At 39.4% G+C, this 19,934-nt stretch overlaps 2 protein-coding genes across 6 annotated transcripts in view; one reads left to right on the forward strand and one right to left on the reverse strand.

Moving 5' to 3' along the window:
* psip1b (PC4 and SFRS1 interacting protein 1b) overlaps window positions 1-15,855 on the reverse strand; it is a 33,012-nt gene extending 17,157 nt beyond the window's left edge. Inside the window, exons 1-15 of one of the 2 annotated variants that reach the window (XM_077230801.1) lie at window positions 15,648-15,855; window positions 15,303-15,395; window positions 15,133-15,194; window positions 14,270-14,408; window positions 10,285-10,785; window positions 10,023-10,200; window positions 8,252-8,401; window positions 5,598-5,747; window positions 5,077-5,226; window positions 4,627-4,767; window positions 4,089-4,238; window positions 3,583-3,732; window positions 3,025-3,174; window positions 2,504-2,653; window positions 681-830 (exon numbers count right to left, since the gene is read on the reverse strand). In XM_077230801.1, the coding sequence (XP_077086916.1) occupies window positions 681-830; window positions 2,504-2,653; window positions 3,025-3,174; window positions 3,583-3,732; window positions 4,089-4,238; window positions 4,627-4,767; window positions 5,077-5,226; window positions 5,598-5,747; window positions 8,252-8,401; window positions 10,023-10,200; window positions 10,285-10,785; window positions 14,270-14,408; window positions 15,133-15,194; window positions 15,303-15,395; window positions 15,648-15,665 (2,332 nt within the window). In that variant the 5' untranslated portion in view covers window positions 15,666-15,855. The remainder of the gene's footprint in view (window positions 1-680; window positions 831-2,503; window positions 2,654-3,024; window positions 3,175-3,582; window positions 3,733-4,088; window positions 4,239-4,626; window positions 4,768-5,076; window positions 5,227-5,597; window positions 5,748-8,251; window positions 8,402-10,022; window positions 10,201-10,284; window positions 10,786-14,269; window positions 14,409-15,132; window positions 15,195-15,302; window positions 15,396-15,647) is intronic. The other variant, XM_077230802.1, reaches the window with a different exon arrangement.
* Window positions 15,856-16,050: 195 nt separating this feature from the next.
* The window catches only part of ccdc171 (coiled-coil domain containing 171), a 59,594-nt gene continuing 55,710 nt past the window's right edge, over window positions 16,051-19,934 (forward strand). Inside the window, exons 1-4 of one of the 4 annotated variants that reach the window (XM_077230800.1) lie at window positions 16,051-16,363; window positions 17,092-17,237; window positions 18,544-18,679; window positions 19,432-19,573. In XM_077230800.1, the coding sequence (XP_077086915.1) occupies window positions 17,122-17,237; window positions 18,544-18,679; window positions 19,432-19,573 (394 nt within the window). In that variant the 5' untranslated portion in view covers window positions 16,051-16,363; window positions 17,092-17,121. The remainder of the gene's footprint in view (window positions 16,364-17,091; window positions 17,238-18,543; window positions 18,680-19,431; window positions 19,574-19,934) is intronic. The other 3 variants (XM_077230798.1, XM_077230799.1, XM_077230797.1) reach the window with 3 other exon arrangements.

A 19,934-nucleotide genomic window follows, 5' to 3' on the forward strand; every position in this document is an offset into this window, starting at 1 on the left:
CTAGAATAAAATGTTCTTTCTTTTTATATATATATATATATATATATAGCATGTTCAGATATTTATACAACTAAATATTCTGGGGGCAATGAAAGTTGAGGAAATGACCAAAAATGCTGCCGCTGACTGGAAACTTAAAAAAAAAACACTGGCGAGGAAAGAGTTAAAAACAGGGGTTTTCCAATTCAATACGATGTAATGAGAAAATATATAAAACTAATAATAATAAAATATTTATATTTAGGGATACAAATAATAATATAATAAGAGCAATGCATTTCTGTCTTAATTCACTGATGCGTTAGACTGATTTTACAATTTTGAAAAGCAAGGAGTTAAAAATGAAATCTAAATCTCGGATCGGTTGCATTTTAAGACTTTGTAACATTAATTTAAGACATTTTAATGTTAACTAGATGAGTAAAGTTTGATGAAAAACGTTGTCTTGTCTGAAACTGAAGATTTTAGTCAATAAAATTTTTTAAACATGTTCGAGCACATTGCTAACACATTTTAACATGTTGCTAGCATTATTTAGAACGTTTTTAGCATGTTGCTAATCTGATTCATGTTTCTAGTCTTATTTTTTAATTAAAGAATTTAAAACATTAAGAATTTTTAAGGATCCGTGGACAAACCGTAAAAAGATTTCTGTCACTGAAAGCAAGACTTCAGATCACCTGCTGGGCCGGAGGGGGCGGCGCTGCTCGTTACTGGAAGAGAAGTGGGCGCGTCTTCCTTCACATCAGAGTTCGTTAGCGAACGTTTGCGTCTCAGAGTGGGCGGCCTGGCCGGCGCGGCAGTGATGTCATCGGTGGTGTCCGTCAGATCTGCAGTAGAACGCATGAAAGTTTTAAGATTTTAATCAATAAAATATTTTAACATGTTCTAACACATTGCTAACATGTTTTAACAAGTTGCTAGCATATTTTAAAACATTGTTGCAGACATGTTTCTAGCATGTTTTTTTTTATATTTATTTTTATTTTTGCCCTTGTTATGATAGGACAGTATAGAGTGGACAGGAAGCGAGGGGGGGGTGTAGGGGGTTCGGGAAAGGCCGCGAGCCGGGACTCGAAATCGGGTAGCTTGAAATGCAACAGCGCTACATGTCCGCGCTGCCCATGAGGCCATCAGCGCCGACATGTTCTAACATGTTGCTTGCATGATTTAGTACGTTGCTAACATGTCTCTAGCATGATTTAACATTGTTAGAATGTTTTAATAGGCTTCTAGTATGATTGAACAGCTTGCTGGTTTGTTTCTAACATGATTAAACACATATAGGGCTGCAACAACTAATCGAAAAAATCGATTATAATCGATTATGAAAATCGTTGTCAACGAATGTCATTATCGATTAGTTGGTCTGCTTACGTCACGGGGAGCGTTTACTGGTACGCACACACACGCAAGGTCTCTCTCCCTCAGGCGCTCTGCCGAGCGCGCGCGCTACACGGTTTGGAGCAGTCTCTTCTGTCTCGCATGCGCGCTCTTGCTTGCGCGCTCTAGATTTCGGGAGTTTGAACTAATTCGCGGGCATCAGGGAGCCGCAATCAATATGCGGGAGACTCCCGGGACTTCCGGGATGTCTGTATTTTGTCTCGAGCATCAGGTTGTGCAATCAGTTCGCTCGCAACGTAAGTGATGGATTAAAATAGCGCTACCGCAGAAATAGGTTAAATTAAAACGGTCTTTACAAAGCGAAGCACTAAATATAAAGGCAGTTAATAACAGCAGCAGTAAAATATTGTTTTTTAGTCACTGTACTCAGTGGTTTTCAGCGAATGCTTGTGCACTAATGCATAATTTCTCCTGTCCTTTACTCAAGCCTGTTAGCTTGCTGGGTAACGTTACCTCCATTCCGTTCTCTTTTTATAGCATTTGTCTACTAAGTTTTAATTGTTTTTCAAACGCGATCTACTGCGGCTCTACATTCACACAATTGTTTTCAGTCTTTCTATATTTATTTAATCAATTTATCCTTATATTATATTCTTTTATATATTATATATATAATATATATTATATTCTTTATCCTTATATTCCTTATATATAATTAATTTTAAATAAAAATTAAATGAATTATATATTTTAGATGTTTTTAGTTTGTTTTTAGTTCAGATATTCACATCTGAACAACATGTCTGTGTAAATTTGTTTTAACAAAAATTGTGTTAAAACATAATATGTTGGATATCATTTTTTTAACAATAATCATGTTTGTCAACTTGCCATCAGCAATTATCATTAAAAACAATGCAAATATTGATATTAGTAAAACTCAATGTGTGGCTTTTGCACTTTTTAAAGTACACTTTTACACATAAATACCCTGATTTACGGTTTTATTTAGTTATAATAAAAAAAAAATCTAATTTAATTTCTATCCGATTAATCGATTATCAAAATAATCGTTAGTTGCAGCCCTAAACACATAGTTAACACGTTTTAATATGTTGCTAGCATGATTTAGCACATTGTTGACAAAACTTCAGATCACCTGCTGGGCCGGAGGGGGCGGAGCTGCTCGTCACTGGAAGAGAAGTGGGCGTGTCTTCCTTCACATCAGAGTTTGTTAGTGAGCATTTGCGTCTCAGAGTGGGCGGCCTGACCGGTGCGGCAGTGATGTCATCGGTGGTTTCCGTCAGATCTGCAGTAGACAGTTTGAAGATTCAATAAAATATTTTAATAAGTTCTAACACATTGCTAACATGTTTTAACAAGTTGCTAGCATATTTTAACACATTGCAGACATGTTTTAGCATGATTTAGAATATTGATAGCATGTTTTAGCATGTTGCTTGCATGATTTAATACGTTACTAACATGTCTAGCATAATTTAACATTGTTAGAATGTTTTAAAATATTTCTATCATGATTTAACACTTTGCTGTTATGTTTCTAACGTGAATTAGCATATTGCTCACCTGATATACTACGTGTTTAGCATGTTGCTAGCATGATTTAAAACATTTCTAACAGGTTTTAACATGTTGCTAGCATGACTTAGCACAGATCACCTGCTGGGCCGGAGGGGGCGGCGCTGCTCGTTACTGGAAGAGAAGTGGGCGTGTCTTCCTTCCCATCAGAAACTGTTTGCGAACGTTTGCGTCTCAGAGTGGGCGTCCTGACCGGCGCGGCAGTGATGTCATCGGTGGTCTCCGTCAGATCTGCAGTAGAACGCATGAATGTTTATGAAAGTTTGAAGTCAATCAAATGATTTAACATGTTCTAACATTTTAACACATTTTTAACAAGATTTAGCATTTTGTTAACACGTTTTAACATGTTGCTTAAATGATTTAATACATTGCTAACATGTCTCTAACATGATTTAACATATTGCTAACGTGTTTAAACATGCTGCTAGCATGATTTAACACATTGCTGGTATGTTTCTAACGTGTATTAGCATATTGCTCGCCTGATTTACTACGTTGCTAACGTGATTTAGCATGTGTTATGTGTTTCTAACATGGTCTGACACACTGTTAACACATTTGAACATGTTGCTAGCATGATTTAAAACATTTCTAACAGGTTTTAACATGTTGCTAGCACGACTTAGCACAGATCACCTGCTCGGCCGGAGGGGGCGGCGCTGCTCGTTACTGGAAGAGAAGTGGGCGTGTCTTCCTTGCCATCAGAAACTGTTTGCGAACGTTTGCGTCTCAGAGTGGGCGTCCTGACCGGCGCGGCAGTGATGTCATCGGTGGTCTCCGTCAGATCTGCAGTAGAACGCATGAAAGTTTATGAAAGTTTGAAGTCAATCAAATGATTTAATCGTTAACAAAAGATTTAGCATTTTGTTAACACGTTTTAACATCTTGCTTACATGATTTAACATATTGCTAACGTCTTTAAACATGTTGCTAGCATGATTTAACACATTGCTGGTATGTTTCTAACGTGTATTAGCATATTGCTCGCCTGATTTACTACATTGCTAACGTGATTTAGCATGTGTTATGTGTTTCTAACATGGTTTGACACACTGTTAACACATTTGAACATGTTGCTAGCATTATTTAAAACATTGCTAACAGGTTTTAACATGTTGCTAGCACGACTTAGCACAGATCACCTGCTGGGCCGGAGGGGGCGGCGCTGCTCGTTACTGGAAGAGAAGTGGGCGTGTCTTCCTTCCCATCAGAAACTGTTTGCGAACGTTTGCTTCTCAGAGTGGGCGGCCTGACCGGCGCGGCAGTGATGTCATCGGTGGTCTCCGTCAGATCTGCAGTAGAACGCATGAACGTTTATGAAAGTTTGAAGTCAATCAAATGATTTAATCGTTAACAAAAGATTTAGCATTTTGTTAACACGTTTTAACATGTTGCTTACATGATTTAATGCATTGCTAACATGTCTCTAACATGATTTAACATATTGCTAACGTGTTTAAACATGTTGCTAGCATGATTTAACACATTGCTGGTATGTTTCTAACGTGAATTAGCATATTGCTCGCCTGATTTACTACGTTGCTAACGTGATTTAGCATGTGTTATGTGTTTCTAACATGGTTTGACACACTGTTAACACATTTGAACATGTTGCTAGCATGATTTAAAACATTGCTAACAGGTTTTAACATGTTGCTAGCATGACTTAGCACAGATCACCTGCTGGGCCGGCGCTGCTCGTTAATGGAAGAGAAGTGGGCGTGTCTTCCTTGCCATCAGAAACTGTTTGCGAACGTTTGCGTCTCAGAGTGGGCGGCCTGACCGGCGCGGCAGTGATGTCATCGGTGGTCTCCGTCAGATCTGCAGTAGAACGCATGAATGTTTATGAAAGTTTGAAGTCAATCAAATGATTTAACATGTTCTAACATTTTAACACATTTTTAACAAGATTTAGCATTTGGTTAACACGTTTTAACATGTTGCTTACATGATTTAGTACGTTGCTAACATGTCTCTAGCATGATTTAACATTGTAAGAATGTTTTAATAGGCTTCTAGTATGATTGAACAGCTTGCTGGTTTGTTTCTAACATGATTAAACACATAGTTAACACGTTTTAATATGTTGCTAGCATGATTTAGCACATTGTTGACAAAACTTCAGATCACCTGCTGGGCCGGAGGGGGCGGAGCTGCTCGTCACTGGAAGAGAAGTGGGCGTGTCTTCCTTCACATCAGAGTTTGTTAGTGAGCATTTGCGTCTCAGAGTGGGCGGCCTGACCGGTGCGGCAGTGATGTCATCGGTGGTTTCCGTCAGATCTGCAGTAGACAGTTTGAAGATTCAATAAAATATTTTAATAAGTTCTAACACATTGCTAACATGTTTTAACAAGTTGCTAGCATATTTTAACACATTGCAGACATGTTTTAGCATGATTTAGAATATTGATAGCATGTTTTAGCATGTTGCTTGCATGATTTAATACGTTACTAACATGTCTAGCATAATTTAACATTGTTAGAATGTTTTAAAATATTTCTATCATGATTTAACACTTTGCTGTTATGTTTCTAACGTGAATTAGCATATTGCTCACCTGATATACTACGTGTTTAGCATGTTGCTAGCATGATTTAAAACATTTCTAACAGGTTTTAACATGTTGCTAGCATGACTTAGCACAGATCACCTGCTGGGCCGGAGGGGGCGGCGCTGCTCGTTACTGGAAGAGAAGTGGGCGTGTCTTCCTTCCCATCAGAAACTGTTTGCGAACGTTTGCGTCTCAGAGTGGGCGTCCTGACCGGCGCGGCAGTGATGTCATCGGTGGTCTCCGTCAGATCTGCAGTAGAACGCATGAATGTTTATGAAAGTTTGAAGTCAATCAAATGATTTAACATGTTCTAACATTTTAACACATTTTTAACAAGATTTAGCATTTGGTTAACACGTTTTAACATGTTGCTTACATGATTTAATACATTGCTAACATGTCTCTAACATGATTTAACATATTGCTAACGTGTTTAAACATGCTGCTAGCATGATTTAACACATTGCTGGTATGTTTCTAACGTGAATTAGCATATTGCTCGCCTGATTTACTACGCTGCTAACGTGATTTAGCATGTGTTATGTGTTTCTAACATGGTTTGACACACTGTTAACACATTTTAACATGTAGCTAGCATGATGCTAACATGATTTAAAACATTGCTAACAGGTTTTAACATGTTGCTAGTAGGGATGCACCGAATGTTCGGCAAACGAAATTATCAAAACCGAATAAGTAAAAAGACTGAATAAATTTTACCGCACAATGACGTTTTTGATGACGCGTTCAAAAAGTAACCAGCGTAAGCCTTGTTTATACTCGATGCGTCCGCACGAGCGCGAGTCTCCGCTGACTGCACGCGCACCTCCCCAAACGGACGAGGCGTTTATACTTGACGCGCTCGCCGTTGTGCTATTCTGTGCAACGACAGGGGGCGACTCGGAGTAACGCGTCCAGTATAAACAAGGCTGTAGAGTGAGAGGCGCGCGCTTTATAAATGCAGCAAACATGCGCCCTCTGAGCAGATAACAAAAGAGAAGCTCGTCTGATGCATGTGTGCAGACGTTGTACGCTTATTTGCAGCACTAAAGCGCCTTTTAACCCTCTGGGGTCGACAAACACGCCGGCGCGTTTTGCTGGATTTTTTTCACATAGCAGCAAAATAGACTTAAATACTCCGTCATTTATGGTCATACAGACTTAAGAAATATGAAAAAATAAACTGTCTACTTGTGTCCACTTACAATCGAAACAAAACATTGTGCTTTTGTAAAATAAAGAAAATAAACAGGGTGTGCTTTCTGCCTCTCCGTCTCCGTGAAGTTTTTTTCTGGAGCACGTCTCTAAACTTAAGCAAAACTCAGCCAATACTAGTCACACAGGCATGGGCAATATCTTTATAATCATTTAAGTGTCTACTTTTAAATGATCAATTCAAAAACGAAAACAGAATTCTCTGTTTATGTAATCTGTATGAAAAGAGAGAGATGTCAGTCGTTCTCATGGCTAATCGCTCTCCTGCTAATCGCCATGGAGAGCGCGCGCTATTGAAACCCATAGACAGTATAAGAAGTGGACGGAGCATCTCATTGGAACTCCGTTGAGACAGTTGAAGCCCATTTTTAGCGATTTTTGAGCACTTCCGTTCCTGACGCGCAGACTCAAACCGACTCAAACTAAGCTTGATGACGTGAGCAACCTGTCTGACAGCCGTAAATCTTCTAGTAGCTGTGCGTGAAAATTGCCAACGTTAAACACTTGATATGTATTCACTTACCACATACCGAATTATTTCCAATTCCCCAAAAACGTTGTTGAAATATTTTGTCCCGTTGCTTTTATGGACTCATTATCTATGGGCTTCTCCCTTGACGGGACGTCCCCCCGATTGCCTGCGAGCTTCTCCTCCCCCGGTCTATACGGTAATGTCTCTATTGTGCGACATAAAGTCGCGTGGTTATGACGCAATCGTTAGCCTGTTTTTAACAAAAACGGCTTCTACTGGGCCATAACGTAAGATACAAAGTAATGGAGCCTTTTATACATTGTCGTGTTTATTTAGAAAGAAATAATGGACAAATTAAGTCTTTGGACGCCTCAGATGTAAAGTTATTCGCTGTCAAAGTGACGCCAAAATGAATGGGAGTCAATGGAATGCTAACAGCAGGTGAAGTTGTGCTACAATGGCGGCTCCCGCGAGGCTTCAACTTCCGGCTGATGGATTACCCCCTTGTTGAAACCCAAATGATCTGAGGCAATCCATGCAAACCTGTCAACAACGCCCACATCAACTCGATAAAACACATCAACTTTAATCAGATTCCTGTACTTTACGTTGTCTTGGGATGCTGTGAGGAATAATAATAGCGTAATAGTAATATAATCCTGGAAGAATGTACCTCAGAAGTGCTGGTTTCGGTTTCATTTCGAGGAGCAACGGATCCAGCTGAGGATTGTGAATAGTAAATTCTTTATTCTTAAGTGCTTTTTTCTAATAACGATAAAGTGTATGTAAACCGCAAAAGTAGGCTTATGTCTAGGACAGGTATTCATTTGTTGTGGGTTCATCCTCACTTTTTTAGTTACATTCTTTCAGCAGTCACTTATAGGCCTAACATAGGCTATTCAAGAAGGGGGGGGGCCAAATAAAAATATATTTTTTATTTTACTATTTAATTTATTTTATTTTTGGTATTCGGCCTTCGACCAAGCATTTCATTATTAATCGGCTTCGGCCAAGAATTTTCATTTCGGTGCATCCCATGTTGCTAGCATGACTTAGCACAGATCACCTGCTGGGCCGGAGGGGGCGGCGCTGCTCGTGACTGGAAGAGAAGTGGGCGTGTCTTCCTTCACATCAGAGTTCGTTCGCGCACATTTGCGTCTCAGAGTGGGCGTCCTGACCGGCGCGGCAGTGATGTCATCGGTGGTCTCAGTCAGATCTGCAGTAGAACGCATGAACGTTTATGAAAGTTTGGAGTCAATAAAATGTTTTAACCTGTTCTAACATATTTGAACACATTGTTAACATGTTTTAGTAATATTTGGCATTTTGTTAACATGTTTTAACATGTTGCTTACATGATTTAGTACATTGCTAACATATCTCTAACATAATTTAACATTGTTAGAATGTTTTAATATGTTTCTAACATGATTTAACATATTGCTTGCCTGATTTACTACATTGCTAGCATGTTGCTAATATGATTTAAAGGGGTGGTAAAACACAATTTTTCGAAGGCTTGATTGTGTTTGTGGGGTGCACTGTAACACGTGTTCATGCTTCGTTTTTAAAAAATTGCATTATTTTTCATATATTTTACCTTTATTCTACACTGCTCTGCCCCTCCTTGTAAAAACGGATGGTTTCCGGGTTCTATGAAGCCAGTCCCTCAAAAATACACAATGGGCTCAGATTGGTTAGCTGGCCCAGTGTGTTGTGATTCGCTAACTGACTAGTGCACGTTTTCCGGAAACGTCACGCCCCTTACCTTTACCGGTAGTTTACTATGGTAGTTTGTGCTTTGGTCTATTATAAACGATGGCGTCAATAAAACCAATCGGACCCAGAGAACGTTAGTGAAGATGATCGAGCAGAACCTGTTCACGTACGGCTGTCAAACGACGTTTCAGAAAGGTTTGTTTTTTGTTGTTGTTGTTGTTGTCTCATTACTTTTTAGAAAAGCTGTTATTTAATTGTACTTATAGTATTACAAAAATATGCTTCATAAACAAGAATATTAAGCATGATAACGTTAAGCATGAAAGAGCATTTAACAAACCAGCAGAGCCAAACAGCGTTGTCATTTGTTTACTTCCTTGCCACAACGTACAATTAACAATTCGAACTATTACAGGAAAACACATCAACGAAAAATAAATCCTAGTTACAGGTTGTGGCCCGTAAACAACAGCTTCTGTTCTTACAGTTGGAACTGCTCGAATCCTGCAATGAACTCGCGAAGATTGTGGAAGCTTTCCTCCGTAACATGTGCAGCACAGAGAGCGAGATTTGGGTAAATAATTAACCATTGATCCCTAACTCCCTCGTCCCTAGGAAGGCTGAACTAAGTGGACCTGCAATCCGGAGGAAAATAACAGCGTTTCGACGGCATTGCGGCAACAACAGCCTAGTACACCACAACTCTTCTCCACAGCAATATAAAATGGCCTCGGCCACCTGATTTAGTATTCTCGGAGGAGGGGTTTAGTGGGGTTAGTGACGTCAGCAACCCCGGAGGAATGTGGTGTAGTCCCTACCGCCCGTTTGCTGTAGTTCTTAGAAATTGATTTCTTTAAGCGCAAATATCTCCGTTTGCTTTGAACTTTGAGCGCTGTAACTTTGCAGATGTTGTTTATGCTCAAACAGCAACATTACACACTAGCTAAAGTTAGAAAAGTGAAATCGTGTTTTACCACCCCTTTGACACACTGTTAACACATTTTAACATGTTGCTAGCATGATTTAGCATATTGCTAACGTGATTTAACACATATTAACATGTTGCTAACATTCAGCTTAGATTTAACACATTGTTAGCATGACTTAGCACAGATCACCTGCTGGGCCGGAGGGGGCGGCGCTGCTCGTTACTGGAAGAGAAGTGGGCGTGTCTTCCTTCCCATCAGAAATTGTTCGCGAACGCTTGCGTCTCAGAGTGGGCGTCCTGACCGGCGCGGCAGTGATGTCATCGGTGGTCTCGGTCAGATCTGCAGTAGAACGCGTAATCCTCAAGGGCTGAATGATTTCAAACACAACACACACAACATTAGCAACTCATAAACCAGGTTCAGATGTGATGGAGAATGGCGTCGCACAAACCTTTTGGCGATTGTTAGCATCCATCCGTTTCTTCGCTGTTGAAACGATCTTTCTATTCAGTACGCATTTCCTGCTAGCGGAAAGTGTCTTTGCTACAGCGGCTCGTCTTGCTAGAACGATCTTCCTGGACGGCAACATCCTCCTCCCTGCCGCGACCGTCTTGAGCGACGTCACTCTCCTCGCGGGCGCAACTTCTTTCGTCCATCTTTCGTCGGGCGTGACGATCTTTCCCGTTGAATCTCTGGAGCGCGTCAACCTGGTCTCGGTTGTTTTATCACCCGTCGACTTGACAGATTCAGACTTTGCTTTGCTTGGAGTTTCTCTGCTACGTGGCGTCGCTGCTTTCGGTGGCGAAGGCTGATTCGTCGACGAATCTGCCTTCGCCACCGAAACGTTACGGGATCCAGTCTGGTTTTTAGCTTCGCTCTGATTTTCTGCTTTCTTCTTCCTGTCTTTCAGTCTCTGTCGACTCTCTGACAGTCGTTTCACCAGCGCTGCTTTCTGTCAGGAACACAAAGCCCGTGCATTACAGTCTTTTCTAAAGGCTGTTCACACTGATAACTATAATGATAACTATATTACCGCCCACACCAGCAAACAATAACTATATTTGCGTCCACACCAGCGGCCGATAGCTATAACAATAACTATGTTGGCGTCCACACCAGCGGACAATAACTATATTAGAGTCCACACCAGCGGATGATAACTATAACGATAACTATATTAGCGCCCACACCAGCGTAAAAAATCTATAACAATAACTATTAGTGGTCGACCGATATATCGCCACGGCCGATATATCGGCCGATATTTGGCTTTTTTAAAATATCGGCATCGGCCGATACGTTTTTCTGACTGGCCGATGTGTTGGAAGCGGGACTTTTATTTTGACGGCGCTGCAGACTTTTATTTTGACGGGCGGCGCTGAAATACCAGCACCTGAGAAGAGAACGGCAGCACCTGAATCTGATCACACACCGCTCACTCACATTCTCCGTCTCTCTGTCAGTCATATCTGTAATAGTTTGTTAGACAGCACCGGTGGCTACAGAACTGGTAATCAAAGAAAGTAAATGCTATGTGAAAAAGTAATGCGTTTGCTTTTATATTATTTGTAACCGAAAAGCCAAACAATCAGGCTAAAATACTTTCTCATTTACCATCAAAATTTAGCAAATGCGCATCTACATCATTTAAACAAATCTCTGAATATCTAATAAACATTTAATTTCACAAACCTTGCAGATTTAATCGAATCCAGCTGTGATATCTTGTGAAGTGTGCATTTGTAGCCTGCATAAACGTGTTCCTGCGAGTGACGGTCCGTGTGAAGCGAGTGAATGCGAACAGAAGATCAGCTTCACAGGAGACGCGATCGAAAAACTTTAAAATCCTTCATTTTAAAATATGCTGTGCTATATCCAGTTGCCCACTGTGTCATATTCATGTCGTTTTCACTGTGTGCTGTATGTAAAATTAGCGTTACCTTGTCAAAAGTCAAGTGATTATCAGTGCGCATGAAATTACCAGGTTACTGTGTTCCCTGTTGCAGTGTTTACTTCCTTTTTATTCACATATTCATATATTTTTAAACAATTACTTTATTTGTGAAAAATACTCTAATAGGATTGCAGATTCAAGAAGTTGCCATCTAAAGTATAGGGCTTAAGCATGTTTATTTTAAATATTTTTAAATATTTATTAAATGTATCTAATTTATTAAGTATTGATTTATATAAATATAAAGTGTATATATATATATATATATATTATATGTGTGTGTGTATATATATATATATATGTTATATATATAAATATTGGCTTTATATCGGCCATCGGCCACCCTGCTCTCTAAGATATCGGCATCGGCCATCAAAAAACCCATATCGGTCGACCACTAATAACTATATTGGCGTCCACACCAGTGGACGATAACTATGACGATAACTATAACTATATTAGCGTCCACACCAGTGGACGATAACTATGACGATAACTATAACTATATTAGCGTCCACACCAGTGGACGATAACTATGACGATAACTATAACTATATTAGCACCCACACCAGTGGACGATAACTATGACGATAACTATAACTATATTAGCACCCACACCAGTGGACGATAACTATGACGATAACTATATTAGCGTCCACACCAGTGGACGATAACTATGACGATTTACTATAACTATATTAGCACCCACACCAGTGGACGATAACTATGACGATAACTATAACTATATTAGCACCCACACCAGTGGACGATAACTATGACGATAACTATATTAGCGTCCACACCAGTGGACGATAACTATGACGATAACTATATTAGCGTCCACACCAGTGGACGATAACTATGACGATAACTATATTAGCGTCCACACTAGTGGACGATAACTATGACGATAACTATATTAGCGTCCACACCAGTGGACGATAACTATGACGATAACTATATTAGCGTCCACACCAGTGGACGATAACTATGACGATTTACTATAACTATATTAGCACCCACACCAGTGGACGATAACTATGACGATAACTATATTAGCGTCCACACCAGTGGACGATAACTATGACGATAACTATATTAGCGTCCACACTAGTGGACGATAACTATGACGATAACTATATTAGCGTCCACAACAGTGGACGATAACTATGACGATAACTATATTAGCGTCCACACCAGTGGACGATAACTATGACGATAACTATATTAGCGTCCACACCAGTGGACGATAACTATGACGATAACTATATTAGCGTCCACACCAGTGGACGATAACTATGACGATAACTATATTAGCGTCCACACTAGTGGACGATAACTATGACGATAACTATATTAGCGTCCACACCAGTGGACGATAACTATGACGATAACTATATTAGCGTCCACACCAGTGGACGATAACTATGACGATTTACTATAACTATATTAGCACCCACACCAGTGGACGATAACTATGACGATAACTATATTAGCACCCACACCAGTGGACGATAACTATGACGATTTACTATAACTATATTAGCACCCACACCAGTGGACGATAACTATGACGATAACTATAACTATATTAGCACCCACACCAGTGGACGATAACTATGACGATTTACTATAACTATATTAGCACCCACACCAGTGGACGATAACTATGACGATAACTATAACTATATTAGCACCCACACCAGTGGACGATAACTATGACGATAACTATATTAGCGTCCACACCAGTGGACGATAACTATGACGATAACTATATTAGCGTCCACACCAGTGGACGATAACTATGACGATAACTATATTAGCGTCCACACTAGTGGACGATAACTATGACGATAACTATATTAGCGTCCACACCAGTGGACGATAACTATGACGATAACTATATTAGCGTCCACACCAGTGGACGATAACTATGACGATAACTATATTAGCGTCCACACCAGTGGACGATAACTATGACGATAACTATATTAGATAACTATGACGATAACTATATTAGCGTCCACACCAGTGGACGATAACTATGACGATAACTATATTAGCGTCCACACTAGTGGACGATAACTATGACGATAACTATAACTATATTAGCACCCACACCAGCGGACGATAACTATAACTATATTAGCGTCCACACCAGTGGACGATAACTATGACGATAACTATATTAGCGTCCACACCAGTGGACGATAACTATGACGATAACTATATTAGATAACTATGACGATAACTATATTAGCGTCCACACCAGTGGACGATAACTATGACGATAACTATATTAGCGTCCACACCAGTGGACGATAACTATGACGATAACTATATTAGCACCCACACCAGCGGACGATAACTATAACTATATTAGCACTCTGGTGAACTCAGCTATTCTGTCCATTTAGAACAATCTTTAGAACGATACCTTTATCATTATATTTATCATGCCTTAACAGCAAACAACACTGACCTTGTGACCTCTGAGGCCCACGCCTGGGTCGTTCTCGATCTCCCACATGCCCTCCTCGAACCCGCCCCGTTTGATGGGCCGGCCGTACTTCTCTTTGTTTGGCCAGTAGGGGGCGATGTCTCTGGGGAAGAGAAATGTTCTGAAAGAGAGCACACTGCTAGTTATTCCTAAATAGCAAGTGACAATGACTATCGTCTTATATCGGAATATTGTAGTCCATGTAAACGTAGTTTATTTGTCTGATTGACTATGTTTACATGTGCACCAATAATGGGATTATAATGGGATTTTGGCAATATTGCAATTAATCTTTACCTCGTAAACGCGACACTTCGATCAAACTAATGCAATTAAGCTCATAATCGTAGTGACCATATTCGCATTAAACTATGTGGCGTATGACGATTTTTGCTTGAACATATTAAACATATCGAATCATATCTATAATGCATTTTAATTTTGCATGTTATAAAACGTTAAAATATATGTTTATATGTTAAAACTAGTGTAGTAAATAGCTAATGTAAATTATATTATTGAATTTAATTATAATTTGGCTACAAATGTTGGACATATGGTATGTAAAATTAGTAAAAATTAATATTGCTACCCATAAGCTTTCATAGTTAGTGGTGTGATCTACTGTTAATCCAACTTTGTTTTCTCATTTTTATGTCCTGAGGCGGTCTTATCTTTTATACATAGATCAGATGTACATCTCTGCATTATAATTTGAGTTTCTCTGTATAACAAAGTATTACGCGGACAGTTGTACAATACATAGCTAACCTTTGGTTTCATGAAAGCTGTGCGTTTTGTTTTGATTGTTTCGTCATGTGTGTGTTTGATTCAAGTTCACTTACGTGGAGTGTGTTCCATAAAAGAAGATGGGGATCTTATTTCTTGGGGCTTTTCCTTCACCAATCTGTGTGACAAAAAAACAACAACACATAAACAGTCAGATTTCAACTTTTTTTCTTTTCTTTTTTTACATGGGATGAATTTGCCTTATATCTGCTGTATAGAAACTCACTCTGGCAGGCCAGAAAGGATAACCCTTCATTTTAGCAAACACTATATCGCCTGGAATAAAATCATCGGTGTTCTGATCAGATGTAATCTTCATCTGAGAAAACAAAATACAAATGAATACAAATAATACTCATCATGTGTCTTCAACACACCAAAACAAAAAACAAAACACTTTACCAGCAGAGACACATCTTACATGCATTAAATTAGCCGTGATTTTGCCTTTGTAAAACAATAATATGATTTTATCATCATTTCATTGCTATCGACACTGAAGTAAATAAAATGATAGCCGTGTTTAGCTAGCTTATGCTAACACACGCCCATTGTTTGTATATGAACTCACCTTCACTCCCTTCTGCATATCTACCTACTCAAGTCTATTTTATTAACGCTTTGATTTAAAAACAAACGAAAAAAACACTAGTAGTTAAAAATATTATCACGCGATGAATGAAAGGACATGAAGATGCAGACTTGCGAGATAGTATGTCTCCCCTCAGCACCGGTGGAATAGTTCAGTCCGCCTCCCGCTCTCAGCAGCGTGCCAAAGGAATGTACCATTAAACAGAGAGAGGGAGGTTTGGGTTAATATTTATTCTTAATATAATTAATAACATTGATTTCTTCTCAATGTTAAGCATAATTACTAAATATGTTACGTTATATTTAACTAGGCAGTAATTTAAAATTATTTTCGCGGATTGAAAAACAAAATTACGTGATTGTTTATGAAGAGGAGCCGTTAAAGAGTTAAAATTAAGCGGTAAAAAATAAAGTTGTTCAAAATATTCTAACGCGATATTTAATCATTTAACAACATAAAACACGTATGTATAAATTAAAAGTGAGCAGCGAGTGACACGTGTTTTGATGAATATTTCGCGGTGTTTTTCGTTTATCGTTGTTGTCATGGTGAGGAGGAAACATGGCGTCAGATTCAAACATACGCTGAGGAGTGTTTACAACTAACGTTACACGGATTTATACATTTGAATGTCGTTTTACTGCAATATTTCTCCAGAAACTCTCACACAAGCGCAACACGCCTGTTAATGCTGGGTTGGTCTTTATTTTTACTCATGTTGTTGTCAATCGACCGTTTGTCGCTTTTAGAAACAAACACGTGAATTTGATTTAGTTTTAGTTTTCGTAGTACTTTATTGTGTATCATGATTCATGTGCCACTTTTGCGTGTTGATAAATTACGTGTACAAAACTAGTTTTTGTCGAGTTGCAATCTGGAACTCGATATACACAGCAAAAAATGCTTTTCTTACTTAGTATGTTTGGCCTCGTTTCCAGTCCAAATATCAAACATTTCTTAAATCAATATCCATTTACTAAAGTAGTAAAATGACATAAGATAATAAGTCTTGTTTTATGGGGAAATAAATACAAATTAAGTGAGTATTTGCTTTAGAAAAGTAAGAAAAATAACGTTGTCTCTGTTTGAATTAAGATTATTTTTCTTACCCCACTGGCAGATTATTTTGCTTTTTTAAGCATCAACTCACTTAATTTTTATTAATGCGGATTCATTTTATTAATACTTAATATCTTATGTAATTTTACTGATCTCGTAAATGCATCTTGATTTAAGAATTTTTTGATATTTGGAGTGGAAACAAGACAAGCATTGTTGCAGTGTAAATGCACATCTAAACCGGTTTTCTTTGTTATGTTAAGGCTATAATATTTTGTTGTTGTTTAATGTCTCTCCTTCTCTCTGTCTTTGTAAATCCCCCTGAAACATGACTGTATTTCTCATGTGTGTGTTTTGTTGTCAGATGTCAGCAGTGTGAGGACCGGTTGACCTCATGCCCTCTGGGTTGCCCTCGGCCCGGCTTCGGCCCAAGCGCGGCCCGGTTCCCTCCTCTTCTCTGAGGGCGTCTCACCCGGCCACGGCACAGAACCCACAGCAGGAGATCCGCAGGTCCATCTCACAACACGCTTTACAACACCTGACCATTCACGACACGCATGTTTTGGTTGATTATATTATGGCGTGAAATGTCATAGGTTTGTCTTTTAATGCCATAATTATGACTTTTTATGTCATAATTTTGACTTGGTGTGTCATAATTTCGACTTTCTGGTCATGATTTCATTTTTGTGTAACAATTTTTGACTTATAATAATGAAATGAAAGTCAGAATTATTACTTTTTAAGTAGGCTAATTGACTTTTTATGTCACAATTTCAACTTTTTGTCATCATTTTATCTTTTTGTCATCTTTTTGACGTTAGTATGGTCATTATTTCATAATTAGAATTTTTGCAATCATTTGAACTTTTTAATGTCATAATTTGGACTTTTAATGTCATAATAAAATCATAATTTGGACTTTTTGTCATAATTTTAAAACTTTTGTAAAAAATTTTAAACTTTTTGTCATAATTCCATTTCTTGTCAATTTTTTTCACTTTTTGTCATAATTTCGTCTTTTGTCATAATTTTGACTAACTATTTCTTACTTGTGCCATGATTTTGACTTTTTAATGTCGAGATTTAGAATTTTTGTATTTATTTTGACCTTTTAATGCCATAAGTCATAATTTTGACTTGGTATGTCATAATTTACATTCTTTAAGTCACAATTTTGACTTTTTGTCTCGGTGTCGATTTATACCCCCAGTTTCACAGATGAGGCTTAATCTAGTCTGAACTAAAATGCATTAAAATGTTTGAGCTGTTTTAACTGAAAGCATATCTTTTTTTCCGGCTCATTTTTCCTGCCACCTTCTGTTTTTCCGGCTATGCGGGAACCGCCGGAACTTCCTGTAAAAGGTCTGAAAGTCCGAACCATACAGAAATGCTTTCACACTAGAAACGAACCAAACCTTTGTTCAGTTTGATCCGGACCGAGACTACCTCTCTTCGTCGGACCAAATTTCCTCTGTTTGGTGCGGTCCGAGGGAGGTTTCACACCTGTAATTTTGATTCGGACCAAACTGAAAAGTCCGAAAGTCCGGACCAAACAAGGTAGGTGTGGAAGGGCCCTTATTAAAGCTACTTAAATGTCCTTATTGAACTAAGGCTTAAATAATCCTGGCTCAATCTAAGCCTTGTCTGTGAAACCAGGCCAGAATGTCATAATTTGGATTTGCATCACACATACCATGATTGATATCATTGACATTTCATACATAATTGCGACCTATGTCATGACTGTGTCCCCAGGCATGATTTTGTGCAGGTCTTCTGTGGTGTACAGGGGTCTTCATATGCATGTTTGCAGGCTCAGAGAGGTGATTGATGGGCTGCAGAGAGAGAGAGACACCGAGGAGGAGTTCACTCTCACTGCTGAGCTGAGGTGGAGGATTAACCAGCTGCAGAAAGAGAAGCTGGATTTCTCTTCCAAACACAATGAAGAGGTACTGCAGGTGCTGTCATTCAAAGCATTGAAGGTAAACACGTGATCATGTGGTCCTGTGATGTCCGGGTCATGTGATGCTCTGGTCATGTAATGTTCGGGTCATGTGATGTTCTGGTCATGTGATGTTCTGGTCATGTGATGCTCTGGTCATGTGATGCTCTGGTCATGTGATGCTCTGGTCATGTGATGCTCTGGTCATGTGATGTGGGGCACGTTCAAGCTCAAACCGGTACGCAACGTTTTGCTACGGTTTCCGGTTTGAACGACATGTTTCCTGGAAACGGTGTGCGACGGGGTTTGAGATACGTTGTCTCTTGTTTGGTAGGTGTGTCAAATCAGCCCGATCAGCAGCAACATGTATGTAAACCACGCGGTATTAAAGAGACAGCGCGCACAATGGGTCCAAGTTAAGTCGTTCACAAATGTGAAATGTGTCCGCTGCTGCTCGGTATACGCAACAATTGAAGACATGTTTGTCGTAAGTTTTATAGTAAAAATAGTATATCAACAGTTATCAGCAATAATGATAATCCTAATACTCACCAAAAAAATGTTTGTCTTTTCATCCTGAAATGCGAGGCAAATGTTGGATCACAATAATTAGGAACCACAGTCTCCACCAATCCCTTCACTCGATTGGGATGTTCTATTTTATTCTGGTAGGCAAGGGCAGTGACTGTAACATCGACCGTATTTTGCAGTATTAAACACGTTAAACTGATGTGATGTTCGTGTGTGTGTGTGTCGCAGGTGTCGCGGTACGAGGCTCAGGCGGCCCGGTTGCGAGCGCTGGTGGAGCGAGGAGAAGCACAGCGGCAGAACCTGGAGTACGAGCTCACTGTGGTGAAGAGAGACACTGAGGAGCTGAGGAAACACAACACCAGGCTGGAGGGTGTGTGTGTGTGTGTGTGTGTGTGTGTGTGTGTGTGCGGGATTGCGGGTATTGCGCATCTTTTAATCATTCCCGCAGGTCTTGCGTTTATAATGCGGGAAATTCCCGCAAACATTCATTCAATCTAGCATGTAGGCATATGAGTGAATGTAACCTAACAGATTATAAGATCAAATCAGTCATTTTAAACTTTATGAGTGATTCTGCCAATGCCGCGTCTTCTCTGTCTCTTAAAATAGGTTACACAAGGCGAGCCAATCGCGCTGCACTGCAGGCGGCGACTCTAGACTCTCGCGTTTCAGGACATTTGAGGGAAATGTCACTTGCACAATCGGGCCATTGCATCGTCACTATTGTTTAT

The sequence above is a fragment of the Siphateles boraxobius genome, unplaced genomic scaffold (genome assembly GCF_051911475.1).
Source record: "Siphateles boraxobius isolate OS27281-9 unplaced genomic scaffold, OSU_SipBor_1 150, whole genome shotgun sequence".
In the NCBI taxonomy this organism is placed as follows: domain Eukaryota; kingdom Metazoa; phylum Chordata; class Actinopteri; order Cypriniformes; family Leuciscidae; genus Siphateles; species Siphateles boraxobius.